Source organism: Cupressus sempervirens, chromosome 5, assembly GCF_028749045.1.
Source record: "Cupressus sempervirens isolate cs-2001-9-10 chromosome 5, ASM2874904v1, whole genome shotgun sequence".
In the NCBI taxonomy this organism is placed as follows: domain Eukaryota; kingdom Viridiplantae; phylum Streptophyta; class Pinopsida; order Cupressales; family Cupressaceae; genus Cupressus; species Cupressus sempervirens.
The window spans coordinates 75505445-75525572 of NC_143122.1; the positions used below are offsets into that span (position 1 = coordinate 75505445).

General features: G+C 37.3%; 1 protein-coding gene across 5 annotated transcripts in view; it reads left to right on the forward strand.

Moving 5' to 3' along the window:
- Positions 1-4794: 4794 nt before the first annotated feature.
- Positions 4795-20128, forward strand: part of LOC149554623 (zinc finger matrin-type protein) — a 170107-nt gene continuing 154773 nt past the window's right edge. For all 5 annotated transcript variants that reach the window (XM_089828681.1, XM_089828676.1, XM_089828677.1 and 2 more), the window contains exon 1: positions 4795-5125. Coding sequence is in view for 4 of the 5 variants with exons in the window: in XM_089828676.1 (XP_089684802.1) it covers positions 4997-5125 (129 nt within the window). In the remaining variant the exon portion in view is untranslated. The remainder of the gene's footprint in view (positions 5126-20128) is intronic.

A 20128-nucleotide genomic window follows, 5' to 3' on the forward strand; every position in this document is an offset into this window, starting at 1 on the left:
TGCCTTAATAGTGGGGGAAAACTATTGAGCGATGTTTTCCCTTCCTTTGTGAATATGGGCAGAGAGTGGCTGCAAAATATCGTAGACTTGAGAAATCCATTAAAAGGTTAATTAAAATATGGAAGATCACATTTGGCTTATGATCCATGTAACATCTCACTGTAACAAAATATTGCCAAGGCTGAAAGTATGCTTCAAAAAGTTGATGCTTACAAAGGAAAAGGTGCTTAAATATGTGTAGATATATAGTGGATTAAAGATGGTGATCATGGTTCCAATTTTTTCTTTTTGTATCTTAATTGCAGCAATAAAGCATGACACATTTCTTCCATTAAATGTTGATGGAGCTTTGCAACCTAATCATTGTGAGATTATGAACATCTTTTATGAATACTTTTAAAACCATTTTACAAATAATTCAACCAATGATATTCTCCCTGCCATCCTTGAGGATAGTGTTTATGCTTGTATTCTAAATAAAATGGATCTTGACTATAACAAATTTCTTTATTGCCTACTTTCCATAGAGGAATTGATGCTGATCTTTAATGCATGGCTTTAGAAAAAAGTCTGGAAATTGATGGTCTCCCTATTGGATTCTTCAAAACTCTTTGGCCTTATATTCAAGAGGATTTATACAATGTCTATCTTGAGGGAGTTGAAAATGGATCATTAGGAGTGGGGATTAATCAGGGGATGATTTAACTTGTTCCTAAAGGCAAAGAAGAAGACACATTGAATGGATGACATCCTATGACCATTCTTAATGTAATGAAACTTAGGTGCGGAAACAACTTCCTACACTAATCCCTTAAGGAAAGTATTATGCAAATTCCTATTAAATCCTTACAATTTCAAATTTGATATTATGTAAACAATAATATTGCAGTCAACCATGAATACATAAAATAGATAGAGAAAGAAAATACATAAACACAAAGATATGTTGCTGGGGAAAAACCTTTCGGTAAAACAACCCCACCCCTCCAAAACCTGCACAATGTATTATCTTCAACACAAAGGTTACAACACACTTGCAATGCAAGTTCTTTCAGGATATGGAAGATTAATTCAATAGCAACCAATAATACACCTTTTCACACCCTTCTATCTACAACCCCAAAAATACTTATATCATGCACTTTCCATTTTTAGGGCAACTTCCAAAGAACAACTGTATTAGGGTTTTTCCATTCTCTAAAAAAGTAGGAACCCAAATAAAATTTTAGGTTGATGCCCCAAACCTTGCGTGCTAGATGGAGACTCGAGTATACAACACTCGATGATCAATTGCCACATGTCTTCACGTCTTCACCCATCATCGAATCTTCCAAAAATAGCTCTTACATGTCATAGGAATCCCTCATAACCATTTCAGTCATGATCTCCTTACACACAATTCAAGATCCTAACACATGCAAGTGGAGTGACACATCAACATGCCAACTAGACATGTACACTCACACTTAATTACATTGTTTGCAAAAAATACATTTACAAAACAAATAGTAAGAATAAGAATTATCCAAGGTTGAGACACCTTATTCCTAACAATTAATACTTCTTATAAAATAATAGATAAAGCTCTTGCATGAAGAATTAAATAAATATCTCAAAATATTGTTTAACTGATGCAAACAAGCTTCTTGAGAGGAAGATTTATCCTTGGAAATCTAGTTCTTGCTTGGGAAATAACTGAATGGGCCTAACAAACTTCTCATGACACTCTTATAATTAAGATTGACTCTGATAAAGCCTATGATCATATCCGCTAGCCTTTCATCCTTGATTCACTTAAATGGCTTGGATTTGAACCTAAAATATGTAAAAAATCAACATCTTATTCCAAAATGCTTCTACCCAAGTTTTGTCAATGACATGCTTTCTCTGCCATTTCCCTTGCAAAAGTCCATCACACAAGGTTGTCCCCTTGCACCCTTTCTTTATGTCCCTGTAGCTGATGGTCTTGGATATTTACTTTAGCATGCTATTTCCAAGAGACTTATTCATGGTATATCATTGCCACATAGTGTAACAACACTTAATTTTCATTTTGTAGATGATAGTATGTTGTTCATACAAAATTTGGTAGAGAAAGTGACTAATGTTTGGATTTTTTTACACTATTTTAGGGTCCAAGCTAGCCATGCATAAAATTGAATTCATTACAACCCACCCAAACCCCTAGATTCCTAGTGAATGATGTGAGATTAAACATGGTACCATTACTAGATAACTTGGCATTCCCTTTGGCATTGTAGTTTCACTTAAAGAGACATGGTCTTGATTCATGCATGAAATAAAAAACACATTTCTCAATTGGATCAATTAGTTCCTCTCCATGGCTGGTAGATTCCAAGTCACTAAAAAGATCTTGTTAGCTGGTCATGTTTACTTTTCATCTTGGTGGCTTCCCTCTAAAACCTATTATACTCAGTTGAATTAGCTTATTAGAAGGATTCTTTGGAATAAATCAAGAAACACCAAAGGTTTAGCAATAACTTCTTGGACATATTGCATCCAACCAAGGGACAAAGGAGGTTTGGGAATTATCAATCCATACATGCAAGGCATTTATCTTTGTTAGGATAAAACCACTAACATAAATAACAATTACATGCAAATATAAACAATAACATAAAATAATAGATCACTAGAAGAGAACACAAGATACCGAGATTTAATGTGGTTCACCCAATCCCTAGGCTACATCCACCAAACAAGAAGTCCAATATTATTATGATACAGTGATTACAATTTGTAATCCCTTATAGCTCAATACCGCCACAAGAAGCAATTTTCACATCACCCACAATGAAACAATCCCTAACCCTAAGCCCTTTTATACAAGTATTTTGCCACTTTAGGGTTAAAATTAGTTATAACATGTCAGCCATAAAATGTCGATATAGTAGCTCCAAAAAAAATCTCTCGGAGGCTTTGCCCCCAAACCCCCAATAGTGGCCCCAGCTGTATTAGGGGCTGCCACCCTCAAACCCCCACTCAGGGCCCAACCTGGCCTCAAACCCCGCTTAGGAATTATGGAGTATGTATAATACTTCCCTGATCAGTCACCACAATCTAACAATCTCAACATAAAATGGATTGTGAGAGACTTAGATGGGCATGCACCTTGGAAATATTTGGTTTGACATTGCATTCAAACAACTACTGTTGGCAGTCATTGATTTTGGTTAGTTGGAAAGATAAACTCCTTTTCGTTCCCTACTTTTGAACCCATGGTTCAAATCATCCCTTCAATTCCATTTGGAGAGCTTGAGAAATTACTTCAATGAAATTAAGTTGGTATAATGAAACTTTAAGTCATGGTTTCAATTTGTTTCCTCCTATATTTGGTGGAATTGCTCGATCTAGGAAACTAATAGCCCTTTGGCTACCTTCAAAAATCTTAAGGGAAGGCACCTATTTAAACAAAGTAATTGTGTATTTTGTGACTTATGGGACCCCTTGAAGTTTGACTAAAAATCACGAGATCAAATCAAATCACAATTTAATTTATCCTTAGTTTATAAAAGGCCAATCCTTAAAATCCTACACAGCTTGTGAGACCTGAGTTGTGGTGCCTTTTTATCTACTACTTGTCATGATAATTTTGTTAGGAACTTGAGATGACCCAACAATCATAATTTTTAGAGTTTCCCACTCAAACGTGTATAAATAGTTGCTTCCTTCTAGTCACCTTTCCTATTGACTCAACATCAAGTGGCATTATAACCTCAAAAGACCATCACTAAATAAGTTATACAAACTCATTTAGAAGTCTAAAGATGATGTCCAAGCTCAGTTTCTAGTGTGGAAAATTCTTCATGTCAAAATTCTGATTGGCGACAGACTCTTATTTGTCATCCCCCCTCCAAGCTATCCCTTTTGCCTTAAAAGAGACTGCCAATCATAACTATTGGTTTTGCCCTCAAGCCCAAAAGCTTTGGAGGTTCCTCTTTTCCACTTTTTGAGTTTATTCCCTCAAGATTGGTCTTTCATTAGCACCTAATATTATCATGCAATCCTTTAGGCACATCATCCTTAAACATATTTGGTGAATCAGGTGTATGGTTGTCTTTTCACATACTTTCCGTCCTTCTTAGGTTGAGTACTTAAAGCCCACTTCATATTTCTCTCCTATGCTCCCTACTCTTCAAGATGCTCTCCAAACCAATGTTGGGCTTAGAAAGTTGCCAAAGATCTCCACAATCAACTCTATTTGTTTGAAGAAAAATATAAAGTACAAGTCAAACCAATTTTCATTAGATGGTCTTGAGTAGAGTGCTTGCATTAAAGAACTCGAGCCATGTCTCTCCAAAGAAGTATTATTATTACAACTTGTGTTGAACATATATCTTGCAGTGCATCAACCTTGTATGTTATGGTTCTTTCAGCCCGAAATACAAACACCTTAGTTGCAACATTGTTTCAGTTTTCTTTACTAATGGATGTTGATACTTTAAAAGAATCACCTAGTATCTTGAAGGAGGTTAGGAACAACTTCACTAGTCATCTGTATTATCAATATTGTTGTTAAGTCAGACAACCATCTACCATATTATCAACACTATTGTTAAGTTGTATAACATTTGTATCTAATGTCATTTACTTGTAAAAATAATTCACTGCCAATAAAACAAACAAATATATATATATATATATATATATATATATAATCACAAGATAATTATCGTATAATTGTCAACTTATTTCATAGATGACAAAATAATATCAGTTTTGTCGCATAGCCATTTGCTGAATAGAAAAGGTGTAATTTAAATTACTAACGCCCTCGTAAAACTGGTACTCACTCGTCTTCGTTTTGGACAAGAAAAGGTCTAAAATTCGAAACCCTTAATTCGTACCAAGAACTCGAAAGCCTTCTACATTCTGTATCCATTTGGAAACTATCGAGAGCAGCGGAACCACAACGAGATTTTCATTGCTTTTCTGTTTAAGGTAGGAAGGAACTGAAATAATATTTTAACGCAATATGATAACCAAACAATGGCACGGAGTTCAATTTCAACAGTTTAAGCTGACCACGAGCCTCCCAAAATGCCTCAACGGACATCCTACTGTTCATCTACGAAGTTTCAGACCAATTAGTGGCCAAAATAAGGTATGATATTTATATCTCTATAATGACGCTGTTTCACTATAGTTCCTGTTTATGCTACGATTTTCATCTAATGGACAATTTATTTAACAATTATCGAAAATTGACATTCCCATTGTTTTTATCGTACTTCGTATTTATATTGACTGCATTGTTACACGGGATATTCACAATTCATTCAACCAAAATCGGAGGCGTTCATTCATAAAGATCTAATTAAAGTCAAATAAATTGTAATGGTGCTATTCATGTAGCATCCTGAGTTGATCAACCATAATTAAAAGTGGATAATTGGCTATGTTCTTATTGTAGTTCTATTTACAGCCTGTTTGTTTTTCCTATTTTGGTTTGCCCATAATTCATTCACCCATAGTCCAAAGTTGTTACTGGTGAGGTTCTAATTATTTAATTAATATGACTGATTCAAACATAATTGAAATGGGGAACGGGCATTGTGCTCATCAACAAGTAACTTTAAGTATTTAGTGGTATTTCATATGATGCCCATAATTCATCCTTGGAATATGAATATTGATATTGGTTTCATCATGGTATGTGTTCATTAGTGCTCCAAACTGTCCTATGTGATTTGATTGACCTCGGAGAATGTTCAGATTAGATACTTGTGTGAAACTTATCATCAAATCACAAGTGTTGATGTTTGGTAGCTTCAGTCGTATAAACCTATGAGATTTTATATATATATATATATTCACTGTTTATGAGATATAAATTTATATATCTAAGTATTATTATTAATATAATGAACTATATAAATACTATATATATAAATATAATTATATTAATTAAAAGAGTATATCTTAATGAATAGACATGTCTCTTTATGTCTCATCCACAATACAAATAAGAATGAGATTGCTGCCTTTGGAAAACACATATGGTACAGGCTGTGCCAATACATTTGCAGCGATCCTCCAAAATCAACACGGTATTAGAGCCAGGCTCAAATGTTAATTGGCAATGACCATTGTGTTGTGTTAATTATTGTTAGTTGGACAGTTGTTATTTCTGACCCGGAAATAGCAGTAGTATTTATGGGTAGCTTAGACAGCTGTTCGTCCTTATCTATGAATAGCAGTTGTATTTATGGGTGGTTTGGACAGCTGTTTGTCCACTTGCCAAAAATTAGTAAATGGTTATTATTTACTAATTTTAGTGATTCCCTTTTGGACACTTTGCAACCAATTCTATTATTGGCTGTCGAGTTGTCTTAATCTCAGCCGTTGGTTTGATTTAATCTCGGTCGTTGGTTTACCAACAGGAGTAGTATAAAAATGGGTCATTGGGTCATTTGGATAAGAGGTTTTGGAGAAACGTTTGCAGTGTTAGCAAACAGTCTTGCAGTGTTGGCAAGGGCGCAGTGTTAGCGTGGGAATAGCAGTGGGGAATATCAGCGGGATAAATTAGGAGGTTGTCAGAGTTCTGCCAGTGAGAGCCAAGGAATTTTGTATCTCTTGATTTGCTGAAGTTTAATATAATTCCTCATCTGTAGAACTGGTTTTCCCTTAGGGGTTTTTCCAGGGACAATTTGTCCGAAAATATTGTGTTCATTGTGTTGCACATTTCTTTCCGTATTTTAAGTGAAGTTGCAGTTGTGTTATTTTTCAATATTAGCTGGGAATTTGTTTTCAGCAGTTTAATAATCGTTTACGATAGGAGATTAATAATCAGTGACTGCAATAGTTAGATTTTTCACATGGTATCAGAGCATTGTTAAGGGTAGAAGAGTTTTTCCCTAGGAAAGAAATTTTGATCTCTTTAGATTTATTATTGCTTTAAACCCTTGAGATGGCTTCAGCTGGTTTGAGAGATCAGGATAGATTGGACGGTGCCTCAAATTTTGGTGTCTGGAAGGCCAGAATTTCTTTATTGTTGGAAGAGAATGGTATCAAGGATTATGCTACTAGTGGTGTACCTGTACCAACGGATGCAACACAGCTTGCAGCATATAGGAAGGACGATGCCAAAGCGAGGAGGATTATCCTTGATGGTGTCAAGGATCATATTGTTCCACATATCTCGGAGCTAGATACAGCAAAGAAGATGTGGGACGCCATTCTAAATCTGTACCAGAATGCTACCACCAACAAGAAGTTGATTCTCAGAGAGAAGCTAAAGAATACTCGGATGAATCAGGGAGAAGACGTCACAAGTTACCTCACCAGGCTCAGACTTGTCAAGGATGAGTTAGCAGCTGTTGGAGATAGCCCTAGTGATGATGAGCTAGTGAGAATAGCCTTAAATGGGTTTACTAAACAATGGAGTGTCTTTGTTCAAGTTGTCAGTGGACGAGATACTTTACCGAGTTGGGATCGACTATGGACTGATTTCACTCAGGAGGAGTTTAGACTGAGTCTTGTCAATGGGGCCAACAAGAGTCAGAAAAATGAGGTGGAACAAGAGAACGTTGCCCTAGCGGGTAAAGGGAAAGCAAAGAAGGGATCTAGCAAAGGATCAAATTCACAAAGTGAAAAGAAGAAGAAGGACCTTTCTAAGGTCAAGTGCTTTGGATGTCACGAGTTTGGCCACTATGTCAATGATTGCCCAGAGAGGAAAAAGGGTAAGAAGCAGGTGGCAGCTTCAGCAAGTGCAGAAGAACTCTCCAGTAGAATGGAAGATGAGTTTGCACTCATAGCTTGTATGGTTAGCTCAACCTCACAGTGTGTTTGGTATATAGATAGTGGGGCGTCATTTCATATGACAGGAGTTAGAGAGTACTTCTCCAGTTACAAGGAGGAGGACACCAACATCTAGAGTTCTATGGGAAACTTGTCCAAACTCAACCCTGTTGGGAAAGGGACTGTTCAGTTTCAGAGAGAGAATGGAAAGATAATTCCACTTCATGATGTGTTATATGTGCCAGGCTTAGGTATGAATTTGATTTCTGTATCTGTTCTTCAGGATAGGGGGTATAATGTACTCTTTAGAGGGACACATGTGTTGATTAAGCACAAGGATTGGAAATCACCCATAACTATTAGAGTTAGGAGTGGTCGCCTTTATAGATTGCAGTTTGATACTCTTAAGGCACTTATGAGCAACAATAATCCTAGAGATCTTGGAGAGCTATGACATAGGAGGATGGGCCATAGTCATCATGGAGCACTTAGATTGCTTCGTGAGACCGTGACAGGTGTTCCAGAGGTGAGCACAGAGCATGACGATGTATGTAAGGGATGTGTGTTGGGGAAGTTTGCGAAAGCATCTTTTCCAAGGAGTGACACCAGATCTAAGGGTGTTCTTGATCTAGTACATTCAGATGTTTGTGGACCAATGTCGACGAAATCTCTTAGAGGATATGAGTACTATGTTACTTTTATTGATGATTTCTCTAGAAAGACCTGGATATACTTCTTGAAGACTAAGGATGAGGTTTTCAGTCGATTCGAAGAGTTCAAGGCTCTTGTGGAGAACTCGACAGGAAAGAAGATAAAGGTTCTTCCGTCAGAAAATGGAGGCGAGTACAAAGGAAATGTCTTCCAGGAGTTCTGCACCAGAGAAGGAATCAAGAGAGAATGGACTGTTCCTTACAATCCACAGCAGAATAGAGTTGTTGAAAGGAAGAACCGTTCTATATCGGAGGCAGCAAGAGCTATGCTACATGACCAGGACATGCCCCGTTACTTATGGGCAGAGGCGTGTAATACAACAGTCTACATTCAGAATAGAGTTCCACACAAGGTGCTAGGGAAGATGACACCAGAGGAGGCTTTCACAGGGAAGAAGCCAGATGTTAGTCACTTCAGGATATTCGGGAGTTTGGCATATTGTCATATTCCTGGAGATACATGTACAAAGTTAGATTAGACTGCAGAGAGGGGGTACTTTGTTGCGTACAGTGAGACTTCAAAGGCATATAGGATTTTCATTCCGGGGACTAAAAGAATTATTGTCAGACGGGATGTCAAGTTCATGGAGGACAAGGCATTCAGGAGATCTAGAGATTTGCCAGCAGATGATCAGAGTGAGTAGCCAATAGAAGCTCCAAGACCAAGTCAAGGGCAGCAAAGCTCAAGTACACTTACCAGTACGAGTGTAGACTCAGTTAGTGAAGATTCACAGAGTATGGAGCAACAGGTGCAATAGGAAATGCATCTAGAAGACTTAGAGGTTGACATTTCATCCTCTACAGTTGGCAGCAGGAACCATTTGGTTCCAGATACACAAAGGGATACTCAGGAGTTTGTGGGAGCTCCTAGGAAGAGTACTAGACAGCGAAGACAACCAGCCAAGTTCAATGACTATGTGGCATTAGTTAGTCAGTTGGTAGATAGTGAGCCTTCTAGCTATCAAGAAGCTGCAGAACATCAAGTATGGCGAGATGCTATGGTTGAGGAATATTCTTCAATAATGCAGAATGATGTGTGGGAGGTAGTAGTTGGATCACGCTGGATCTATAAGATAAAGCACGGTGCAGATGGTAGCATCGAGAAATACAAGGCTAGTTTCGTGGCAAAGGGGTTTTTCTAGGGACAATTTGTCCGAAAATATTGTGTTCATTGTGTTGCACATTTCTTTCCGTATTTTAAGTGAAGTTGCAGTTGTGTTATTTTTCAATATTAGCTGGGAATTTGTTTTCAGCAGTTTAATAATCGTTTACGATAGGAGATTAATAATCAGTGACTGCAATGGTTAGATTTTTCACATGTTGAAGGCGAATAATCCTTTCAATATTTGCATAAACTTCAAAAGTCATACTATGGCATTGGAATAAATAATATTTTCAGAGAATTTATCAGAGCCGAATTTAATATAATGTTCCTGTTTGTATTTTGAATGCAAGGACATAGGAGTGTGCGCAGCCACCACTGGTGAAAGATCAACCCCTTAGACATACGACGCACGGGGTCAAACCCAAATTATACCACCTTGAATAGGAAGGTATTTCATTATCACTTTTGACTCCTGCAACGCGGAATTCCGGATAAGCTATCATGTGACGGGGACAATTGGATATTGCATGGAAGATATAGAGAAGATTGATTTGCATGCATGCAAAGTTCAAAGTGGACATAAACAAGAATAATTTTTAAAAGGACAGTATTTACAAAGGGATTGTTTCCCATTTTTCGATTGAAACATCCTCAATGAATTATTTACTCATTCACCCCCGACTATTTGACATGGACATTGCAACCTATACAAATAGTGGACCCCCGAAATTGTGTGCTATGATTAGAAAGGCAAATTGACAGACATTGGACATAATCACATGGGACCAACCGCCAACTAAGTGGGGGTTTAATGGGGCATATAATACAAAAGATGTCCATTGTGTTACATTTAAATATAATGAGGAGAATAAAGGCCCAGAATTATAGGGATTAAATAAAATGAGGCATTACACTTCCCAACTTAACGTCAACGAGGATGAAAATTTATGCGACAAGACCCCAATTGGTGATCAAACGAGTGTTAAGACATTGCAAAATATGGAAAGCCGGGCCCGCCGGTGAACCATGAAATAAGGTAATTAAAATGTATGATTGCATTTGTTCATTCTTATATCATATTGGAGATGTTATAAATTTCATAGTTGTTATATATATAAGAACATGTAAGTATTCTAAATGATATTTCATTTACTTTTTAAAGGTGATAAATAGATAATATTTTAGATTATATATATTTTCTATAATTAAAAAGAGCTTTATACAAGTGCATTTGGAAGCTTTGTGAGTACTTCAGTGTAAATAAAGAGGGAGTCAATATTCCATTAGAGGAATTTTCTTGACTATAAGAGATCAGGAGATTAATAAAAGTGGGCATTTTACATTTTGGGGGGGAATAATAACCAATGTTTATATGGAGGCATTTTTTGATCTAATGCATATGAACCTTCATTGAAGCAACTTGTACCAAGGATGCTCAGATAAGTATTTATTATCCTTAAGTATTTCATTTATCTACTCATTGTAGTCTTTCTCTTATTCGTATTATACATATTATAAGAGCTATTTGCCTTGATCTTTTCCTTTCTCTCCAAGGTTCTTGCTGGAAAAGGAGGATTGATATCAGATTCAAAGGGAGGGACACTTCTTCAAAGGCAACATTGGATGAGGAGCTCAGAAGATTGATATTTAGAGGGAGTTTGAAAATCCATGTGTGTGACTGCATGATTTTAATGGGCTTACCCCCTGTGTACATCACGAGGAAGGGACGAGTTCCAAATGATTATCACTTGTATTTGTAAAAGTTATTGGATGGTGACGATCTTTCAATAACTTAATCTTCTGTTATGATGGACATCTGATGATGTCTAAGAGGATCATGATAGATGACACGGTGGATTAAGCTCCTTAAATAGACCATGGCCTTCTATTGTGATGGACATCTTATGATGTCTAAGCAGGTCATGATAGATGATATCTTGCATGGTGGATTAAGTTCCTTAAACATACCATGACCTTCTATTGTGATGAACATCTTATGATGTCTAAGCTGATCATGATAGATGGTAACTTGCATGGAAGATTAAATTCCTTAAACAGACCATGACCTTTTACTGTGATGGACATCTTATGATGTCTAAGCAGATCATGATAGATGATAACTTGCATGGTGGATTAAGTTCCTTAAATAGACCATGGCCTTCTATTGTGATGGACATCTAATGATGTCTGAGATAGATCATGATAGATTATATCTTTTATGGTGGATTAAGTTCCTTAAGCAAACCATGAATGTTCATATGGTAAGTATTATTGAGGATACATGTGTACATGCCTTATGAACATTTTGAGTACTTGGCAACCATTACTTTTGATATCATGAGATGATATCGAAATGGTGGATATCTTTTGATCAAAGATATCCTTAAAACTTGCCATTCCTTATTTTACATTAAAGTAATATTATATCTTGTGTTTATCCTCCCTAGCTAAGAGGCAGTCTTGATGTTTGGTAGCTTCAGTCGTATGAAGCTACGAGATTTTATATATATATATATATATACTCACTATATATGAGATATAAATTTATCCAAGTATTATTATTAATATAATGAGACTAAAGAAATAGTATATATATAAAAATTTATAAATATAATTATATTAATTAAAAGAGTATATCTTAATGAATAGACATGTCCTATGAAGGGACATGTCTCTTCATGTCTTATCCACAATATAAATAAGAATGAGATTGTTGTCTTTGAAAAACACATACTATATAGGCTGTGCCAATACATTTGCAGCAATTCTCCAAAATCAACAAGTAACCTTGGGCCAACTAATGAGAGTAGGTTTCACTTCTACACTTTGAACTCTACAACACCAAGAGTGTTCCCGTGAAATGTTATAGGAAAATTAACAAATGCTGCAAGATAAATTATAAGCTTTGCATCTAGCCATCTTTCACTCTAGCTTAGCAGGATTATAGTTTAGGATCACAAATATAATATATTATCTTATTATCTAGATTTATATGATTGGAATCTCCTAGAAACACTTATAATTATGGAGAATTAGTTACCCAATAACAGCTTAAGGAAACAAACAAAGATTTTGAAAATTTAAAATGTTATTGATGGCCTTCATGACCTATGCCATGTCCATTGGTGACGAAGTCAAGAATATGCAGATATAGAGAATAAATTCCACTTAGTGAACTAAAATGTGCTTAAGAAACAAGTTAGTTTAGTTGGAAGTTGATCTTGGACAACATTCAATGAAATGAAAAGTTCATGCAAAGGAAAAATATGTAGTGATTGACAGATAATTCAGAGCACCCTTATGCATATTAAAAAGACACATTTATTTTTGATAATTCGATTCATACTCACCAAGGAGACTACACTTGATGCTAGGGACCAATTAAGAACATACTACAAGTCAACAAATGTGACCCCAAGATTGCTGCAACAATCAGTTCTTAGAGATTCCATACCATATGTAGAGAAGTTACCATTATAGAATGATTTCCATAAATAAACCTTTGTAGGAAATTACAAACATGAACTCACACAGTTTCTGTATTTTAACCCATAACAATTGATAATAAAGATTGTATACAACCATTCAAAAGAATGAGTTTGGCCAAAAGAATCCCAAGTGTAGGCAGAGAACTCATATACATATTCAGGAAACCAACCTATATTACATCTCAAGTATGGTGTTCCTTAGTACACATACAACACACTAGAACATGATTTAGCCTTGACCTTGTTGTTAGAATGGGGAGCGTGCAAAAACCATAGCCTTCTCATGTTTGATATCCATTGTGTGAGAGGTTCACCCATTGTGAGTGGTAATGTAGGAACAATCAGGGCTAGTTAAATAGTGACATTATTATGGTAAAATAATGAATGTGTTATTAAACAAAGATCATGAATGATCTATATATACAAAATACAAGAGAATGTTTCTATAATGAACAAGAGAGAGGAAATAAAAACATTCTTGTAGAGTGAAAAAAAAAAGTCTCCATAATGAACAAAAGGAATTTATGGAAAGATTACAAAAAGAGTGACCATGAGAAAAAGACGGAAGAGAGAATAAATAGAAACTATCTAATATTGTAATACCCTTCCTTAATGGTCAATCTATTTAAAAAAATAGAAATTTGCATGTCCTCAAAAAGCTTAAAAGGTAGCCTCGGGTTGATCAGAGAGGTTTGCATGTTGGTCTGTGGTAGCATTGATTGTGGTAGGACGAGTCTTAGTACCTAGAACAAGCGCCTCAAGGCAACGGTACTTGAAGATCATCATCATTATCTGCTTCTAGGTATTGTAGTTCTTTCCATTAAATCGCTAACTGCCTTCCAAGAGAAGTTTGGTGACAGATGCCATGACATGTTTTTGATGTAAAAATGTGAATATTTGAAAAGGCACGAACTTTGATGCAGATTGATAGAAGACCCAAAAGAAATGAAAGGACACCTAGAAGAGAGCTCGAAAAACCTACAAAGAATTTGTAATGACCTGTACTTGCAACTCTTCTTCAAATCGATGTGCAAACTCGTACGGTAAACCAAGTGCAGAAAAACACTGGTACAGAGGCCAAATAGTGATGTATGGTAAGAATGAAGGCCGTATGATATGTTGTTGGTCGCCTAATATACTGTATGGTGAGCAAGAGAGGGGCCGTACAATGGTATGAAGAGACCATATGGTGTCAACGGAGGGGAAGTACGACGTCCAAGTCTTGGCCGTACAATAGACTGGAGGATAGTCCGTACGGTGGTGAGGGTGTGTCTTCAATTTGGTCATATGATATTAGATAGCTGACCGTACGGTGAATGAAATGCAGTACGGGAATGTTTTTGAAGCCGTACGAGTAGGTGGCTGATCCAAAAGATAACAAAAAAATGCCAATTGCGAATGCAATACAAACACAAAGATTTAGATGAAACCCAAACACAATGATAGAAGCTTGAATACAGGTAATTCCTTCAACTAATATATATATATATATATATATATATGCCGAAAGATGATGCTCCAATTTGCCAGATCTGAGCGAAGTGTTATAGGCGACGGAATAGGGGGAGGGTTGAATCCCATCGAAACCAGAGATAGCCAAGTAGGGAAGGTCTTCCACTTCCGAAATGGCGAGCAATAGAGAATCCCAACAGGAATTCAAAGTACAAAGAAATAATCCAAAATAGCCTAACCACGACTACCTACAAGCTGTGCTTAAATACCCGTTAGGGAAAACCTTTCTGAGGGTGTACAAAGATAGCCAATGGCAACACTTACCAATAGAAACTAAAATAAAAATATATCCGAGATATATTAAATCAATCGGAACCACAAATCCAAATATTAACTTGTGCCCCATATTAGTTAATTAAAGTAACTAATTAAAGGTCCTTATATTATTTAAATTCTGGGACTAGTTAGTTAATTAATTTAATTAAAAAATTACATTAAAATTTGGGGACATGACAGAATTTGGAATTAGATTTTGAATCCACTGACTCAAAAATCGAGGCATGAAAAAAATTCACCTAGAAAAAAGAGACTAACCTAGTTGAGATCTGGAAAGGCCTAGTTTGAATTTTATTATTCATTTAAGTAATATGAATCTATTATTTTGGAATAATCAATATAGCTTCTTAAGGAGAAGTATTGGATCTTAGATAATATTATGTTAGCTTGTGGGGTTAAGACCATGGATATTAATGAGACTCCAAGCATGGAGCATGTGAGATATTAAGATCTCCATTGTCCGCCATGGCCGATAATCAATGTGCCAGAATATTCTGATGATGTCAACCTATATGTGATTTGCCTTGGATAGAGGATGCCCATCCAAGAAGAATCTTAAGGGGTGTGCTCTCGGGATGAAGACGAGGTAGTTATAAGCTAGGAAGCCCAATCTGGAGACGTCCTTAAGATTGGGGTTAAAATTAGAGGGTAAAATAATATAGTTAGTTTTAATTAATGTTATTCTACCCATTAATTTGCAGGTATTACTTGTCCCAAACTAACTCAGATAGTGGGGACATTACAAATCCACCATCTAGGAGTAGCTATGGTGGATCTTATGTGAGACTCCATGATTGAAAGATTCCCAATCCCAGTGACCTTGGAAATTGATGTTTGTTTCAAAATCCGAGACTTTGACCACAATTTTGTACCTCTCAATAGACTTTATAGAATTCTGATTTCTTTTTGGTTTTTTCTCGTTTTCAAGTTTTTAGGAGTTTTTGAAGATATATGCAAGTAAATAACAAATAACTTCGAACTAAGAATGATGAGTAGTGTTCATATATTGAAAACACTTAACAATCTGGAAATGATTCAAATTGTACCAGGCATAATATTCAGTTTTTTGCAGTAAAAGAAATAAATATATCAAATGGATTTGTTGTTGTCTACAATGAACCTGACGCTAACTGTAGAGGGTTTTACAATCACAAAAGATGGAGAGCTTGTTGCCACAAACCCCTGTATGATCTCCAAACTGCAAAACATGGCTCCTAATAAGGAATGACGCCTACAATACAAGCCTGAGCTGCCTTTGGAAGAAACGCCCAAGCTGGAATAGGTAGGCAGCCTAGCTGAATGTGATGTTTCCTTCTGATAAATGGTGCTATGAAGAATGTCAATCCTTGCCACAAAGAATAGTACCTTTTAACTCCAATACTGAATCACAAAATCCTTGTTGAGGTTTGCGTCCCAACAATCCAGATGTAGGGTTTTTGTCCCAAGCCTCTGAATTGCTCCACTAGAGCAATTTCCAATTTCACAAGTCTCAAATGTCAAAAGATACTCCACAATTAGGTCTTCATCTCCTTGTAACTCCTCCCAAGTGCAAATCGAACCCCAAATGAGAATGACACTTTGCACTAAGAAAATAACATTTTCCCAAATAAAGATGTCTAGGCTATAGGAAAAACATTACTTTATTAAAATGTCATAACTCAAAGTGCCAAAAGGTCTCTAGATAGTGCAAATAGTTTATAATAATTCAAGACTTTTCCAACGAGCAATAACACAAGGGCACATCTGACCAAACGAAGCCATATTCCCCTTATTACTCTGAAATGGCTATATAAATAGCCTTATTATAAATTATTTAAATGCTAACTTAGGAAATATTTAAATAAATTAAAATATTCTCCAATTTCCCTCTGAAAGCCCAAACCAACCAAATAAACGTGAAACTGACCATGTCACCTCTCTTTGATTGATATCGGACGAGATGGGTCAACTGGTAGTCCCTTCCCTATAATGTAGGGATGCTCCTAGAAACTAGGGAACACACCCTGTCATCCTTAAACTGAAACCATGGAATGGTCCCGTGGAACCTCACATTTCGAAATTGCCACATCCTCCTAAAATGTAGAGATACCCCCTAAAATCAAGGGACTGCACCCAACTGGCTCTCAATTGCCTATAAAGTCAAACCCGGTCATTGAATATGCTGTATGAGTCTCTATCCACAAATGCTAGGCTATGAGACCCCCATGATAAGCTAACTCACATAATTCTGCTAGTCAAACTAAAGAGGGGACATGACAGTCCTCCCTTCTCGGAGATGCTTGCCCACAAGCAATTGCAATGCTGGGTGCTGCAAAATGGATTCACCCTTCAAAGTGGTATCTTTTATGGGTAGACCTCTCCAACGTACCAAATACTCCCAAATCACCCTACTTCTCAACCGTTGTTCCCTCACCTCTAGACTCTCTTCAGGAACCAAAGTCAACTTACCTTCCTCATCCAAAGGAGGTAAATCAGGTGATGCTATAATATGCTGCCCCAGTGCCTTCTTTAGGCATGATACGTGGAACACATTATGAATTTTATTATCAGGTGGTAGCTCAACCTCATAAGCGACCTCCCCAACTCGCCTGAGAACTCTGTAAGGTCTTAAAAATGAGGTTTGAGCTTCTCAGCTCCCCCCTTTAATGGTGCTCTGTTAGTAGGGCTGTAAGCGTAGGAAAGCCATGTCATCCACCTCAAATACCCTCTCGGTCCTATGCCGATCAGCACACATTTTCGGCTGATTCTGTGCATGCGGTAAGTTCTCCGTGAGAGAACTCATAATATCCTAGTTCTCCTGTAACTAATCTTGTGGCAAAGGATCTCTACGTCACTCAAAGCCAGATTAGCAAAAGATAATGCATCGTAGCCATAAAGTGCTCTGAAAGGAGACTTATCAATGGACATGTGGTGCGTAGTATTATAACAATACTCGCCCAGATACAACCAATGTACCCATGCCTTCTGCTGCCTCGACACATAATTACACAGATACCCCTCAATCAACTTATTAACTATCTTCGTCTGCCCATCCGTCTAAGGGTGGTAGCTGGTACTAGGTGTCAACTCTGTGCCTGCGAGCCTGAAAAGTTCCTACCAAAAGGAACTCAAGAATCTGTTGTCCTTGTCACTCACTACTGTCTTAGGATGACCATGGAGTCTGAACACCTCTGTGAAGAATAGCTCAGTTGCCTGGGATGTTGTGAAATCAACTACAAGCGGAAAGTAGTGAGCATATTTAGTTAACCTGTCCACCACAACATAAATACAATCCTTCCCCTGTACTGAGGAATACTTGCAATGAAGTCTATAGAGAGTTCGGTCCACTTCTGTTCCGGTATAGGCAAGGGCTGCAGCAAACTAGCCAGTAAAGTATGCTCTGTCTTGTTTTGCTAGCAAGACATGCATTCACGAACATAGCGTAAGACATTATCCTTGAGACCCTTCCAAGAGAATCTCTCTCGTACTGCTCTATATCTTACCATAACCGGGGTGCTCTATTGTAGGAGTATCATGGAGGGCATTTAAAATCTGTCCCTTTAGTTGTGATTCAGGAACAAGGTAGACTCTGTTTTTGTAGTAGATGGCATCATCAATCACTCTATATTTATTATCCTATACCAATCCATCCATGATCTCAGAAGCATGCTGATTTTTGGAATTCTCAACTAAAAGTTGAGCCTTCCAATCTAGTGAAATCTCACTCATTGAGCATAGGGCAGCAAGTGATGGTTTCCTAGAAAGTGCATCAGCAACAGTATTTTTCTTCCCCTTAATAAATCCTATGTCAAAATCATAGGCTTCAATCTTGCTTACCCACTTTTGTTGACGATCATTGAGCTCTTTTTGATCAAGGAAATATTTTAGAGTATTGTAGTCAATTCTTACCACGAATTTGTTGCCAACATGATTTGTCTGAATTTGACTAATGCATGCATAATAGCCAACATTTCCTTATCATAAGTAGAATACAACCTCTCATTATCATGCAGCTTCCCACTCTCATAAGCAATGGGATGTCTGTTTTGCATCAAAACAACCCCTATACCCTCACCTGAAGCATCACACTCAAGTACAAAAGGCTGCAAGAAATCAGGGAGTGCTAAAATCGGACATGTGCTCATAACCTCCTCGAGTCTGTCAAAGACTCCTTGTGCCTGCTCTGTCCATGTGAAGGCTTCTTTCTTCATGAGATTTGTCAAGGGTGCTGCTAATTGAGAAAATCCCCTCACGAACCTCCGATAATATGCACATCAGCCAAGGAACTCCATGTAACTTAGTAATGTTCATGGGATAGGGCCAATCCCGAATTGCCTGGATTTTCTCCTCATGCACCTTCACTCCATCAATATTGATCACATGGCCCAAATATAAAATCTCACTGAGTCGAAACTCACATTTGGACAGCTTAGCAAATAGAGACTGACTCTCCATGATGCTAAGTACCTCCTCTAGGTGTTTGAGATGATCCTCCCAAGTACAACTATAAATCAAGATATCATCGAAAAACACTAGAACCGATTTCCTCAATTGCTTGTTGAAGATATGGTTCATACAGGATTGGAAAGTGGCCAGTGCATTTGTGAGACCAAAAGGCATCACCAAGAACTCATAATGGCCATAGTGATAATAGAATGTAGTCTTATGTACGTCCTCATCCCGGACAGGTATTTGATGATAGCCTGAACAAAGATCAATCTTAGAGAAGTAGATAGCTCCATGAAGCTCATCCATCAATGTGTGGAATGGGATATCTATTTTTGATCGTCTTCTTGTTCAAGGCCCTAGAATCTATACACATTTGCAGAGTCCCATCCTTCTTCTTAACCAGTACCACAAAAGAAGCAAAAGGACTAGAGCTAGGGCGAATGAACCCCATGTCTAACAACTCATGAATGGTCTTCTCAATCTCATCCTTGTATGCTCTAGGATGACGATATGGAGTGGTGATTACTGGCTTAGCTCCATCCTCCATCTCTATCCCATGCTCAAATCCTCTATTAGGAGGTACACTCGGTGGTATATCACCAAACATTCGACCACACTGATTCATCACTGACTGTATATCAACATGAAATCCCTGCTATCCTGAGGTATAGGTGTCTTGGGCTTCACATAATTGTGTGTAGAAAAATCACATAATCACATCTAATGACAGTCTCCATCCTCTGAGAGGACAACTCCTTATGTCCACCATCTGATGCTACCCTCAAGATAGTCTTCTTCCCCCCAGAAAGGAACTCTAACTGCACACTACAGTGGTCAATAATGTACCG